Raw genomic sequence first — 2,060 nt, 5'->3', positions numbered from 1 at the left:
CTCCAGCTAAACCTGCCCTGGGGCAGCTTGAGGCCGGTTCCTCTTGTGCCATCCCTTGTTCCTTGGGAGCAGAAACCAGCCCCCTCCTGGCTCCATCCTCCTGTCAGGCAGTTGCAGAGAGCGATCAGGTCCCCCCTGAGCCTTCTCTTCTCCCCCTCAGCCCTTCCCCATCACACTTGTTCTCTCTTCTTGCTTGCAGTCCCCTTGCTCTTCTCCCCTCTGGTTGTGATAAATAGGGCTAATGAAGAAGAGGAGCAAATTGATGTCTTGGCAGCAATTAGGACATTTCAGAGTTCTGTTTGCTGCAGTTTCTCCTCATGTGGTTGTAAACAGGTCAGTGGCAGTTGCAGCTCCTGTTGTGGTGCCCTAACCTCTGGTTATCGCTTTGCTCCCCTCTCTCACAGAGCCTCTCGGAGAAGTCCTCCAAGGTATTCCGCATTTTCCGGCAGTGGGAGAGCATGAATTCCTCCTGAACAGGCCTCTGCCTTTGGGAACTGGCATGGAGCATCACAGCGGGCAGCAGAGACCTGCTTCAACTGCTCCCAAGGCAGCTCCATGCCCTGGGGAGGGGGATGCTGAGGAGGCTCCACAGCAGATGCAGACCCCAGCAGCTCATGGGCCCCCTCGCCCCTTGGAAGCCTCCTGCCTTCACAGACTGCTGCTGGAGCCCTGGCCCCAGGGCTGCCATCGCCCCAGCCAGAGGCAGGATGTGCCGTGGGCACGCGGGGTCCCCAGGAGATGTCGCCTCGTGGGGGTGACGGTCCTGTCCAGCTGTGACCTGCCACCAGCAGCGCAGGGAGGTGATGCCAGGTGGGAATAAACATTTCACTTTTGGTTTTTCTTTATTCTTCTCTTAGTGCTTCTTCCCGGGGTGGGATGAGCTCTGGACCTAGCACATGGCTCCGGTATCCCTCGGGATGCTCATCTTTGTGGGATCACTGTTTAATTGCCTCATTTTCCTCTTTCCCACTCCTCCTTTTGCTGTCTCCCCTGCCTGATGTATAGAGTCTCAGACTGGTTTGGGTTCAAGGGACCTTAAAGCTTCTCCAGCTCCAACCCCTGCCCTGGGCAGGGACACCTTCCACTAGAGTAGGTTGCTCCAAGCCCCTGTGTCCAACCTGGCCTTGAACACTGCCAGGGATGGGGCAGCCACAGCTTCTCTGGGCACCCTGTGCCAGCACCTCAGCACCCTCATAGTAAATCACCCAGGCTGGAGTGCTGGGGAGGCTGGGATGCAGCCAAAACCTGGGAGGAGCTGGGTTAGGGCTTCCCATGGCTTGGGGCCACAAGGCTGGGTGCTATGGAGGGACATGGTCTCTGTGGAAGGGAAAGAAGGGAGACCCTGATCCGTCATCTCCATCCTTGAGGATGCTGGGGAAGGGGCCTGGGGGGAGCTGAGAACCCCGGCAGGGTTGGACCTCCTCACCCCAGGTCTGCCACAGCCACCCTTGGGAGGAGGAGCTGCCCCTGCCTCAGTTTCCCCTGCTCCAACTTTGGGGTTTCTTCTGCATCTCATCTTGACTCATCCCTTTTGGGGTGTTTTCTGCCCCCCTCTGCCTAGGAAAGTTGCGGCTTCCTTGTCCAGGGCTGATCCCTGCTCTCCCTGAACCCCAAAACTTGTGGGACTTTTCCTGTGGGAGACACCGTTTAACTGCTGGCTTCTTGGATGGGTGCTGCAGGACTTGAGTTTGGGTGAAATCCCCTTCCTTTCCTAAGAGGGTGCTAATCGAGTGACCTTAATGAGGAGCTGCTTCACCCCATGGCCATGCCGGGCTGGGAGCTGCATGGAGATGGGGATGTCCCCCTCCACAACCACCCTGGTACCCCCAGCCCTGGAGGGGTGAGGATGGGGTGTGGAGGAGCTCCTTCCCCAGCTGCCTGGACCCACAGGTGCCCCAGTCCCAAACAAGTCCCCCATAGTTTCCTCTGGTTCTCCTCATCCCCCACAGCTTCCCCCCACTCCCTTTAGCTCCCCAGGGCTTGCTATGGGTCCCTGTAGCTCCCCAGAACTCTTCTGGCTTCCCATGGCTCTCCCCTTTCCACTGGTTTCCTGTAATTTC

General features: G+C 58.1%; 1 protein-coding gene across 1 annotated transcript in view; it reads left to right on the top strand.

Annotated features, from left to right (window-relative positions):
• ZC3HC1 (zinc finger, C3HC-type containing 1) overlaps positions 1 to 473 on the top strand; it is a gene marked incomplete at its 5' end in the record, with an annotated part of 9,520 nt that extends 9,047 nt beyond the window's left edge. The window contains one exon of the mRNA XM_010011795.1: positions 405 to 473. Coding sequence (XP_010010097.1) covers positions 405 to 473 — 69 coding nt within the window. The remainder of the gene's footprint in view (positions 1 to 404) is intronic.
• Between the last annotated feature and the right edge of the window lie 1,587 nt (positions 474 to 2,060).

Source organism: Nestor notabilis, unplaced genomic scaffold (genome assembly GCF_000696875.1).
Source record: "Nestor notabilis isolate BGI_N333 unplaced genomic scaffold, ASM69687v1 scaffold20553, whole genome shotgun sequence".
Taxonomy (NCBI): domain Eukaryota; kingdom Metazoa; phylum Chordata; class Aves; order Psittaciformes; family Psittacidae; genus Nestor; species Nestor notabilis.
Note: the sequence above shows the minus strand (reverse complement) of the source record. Positions and strands in the feature narration are given on the sequence as shown.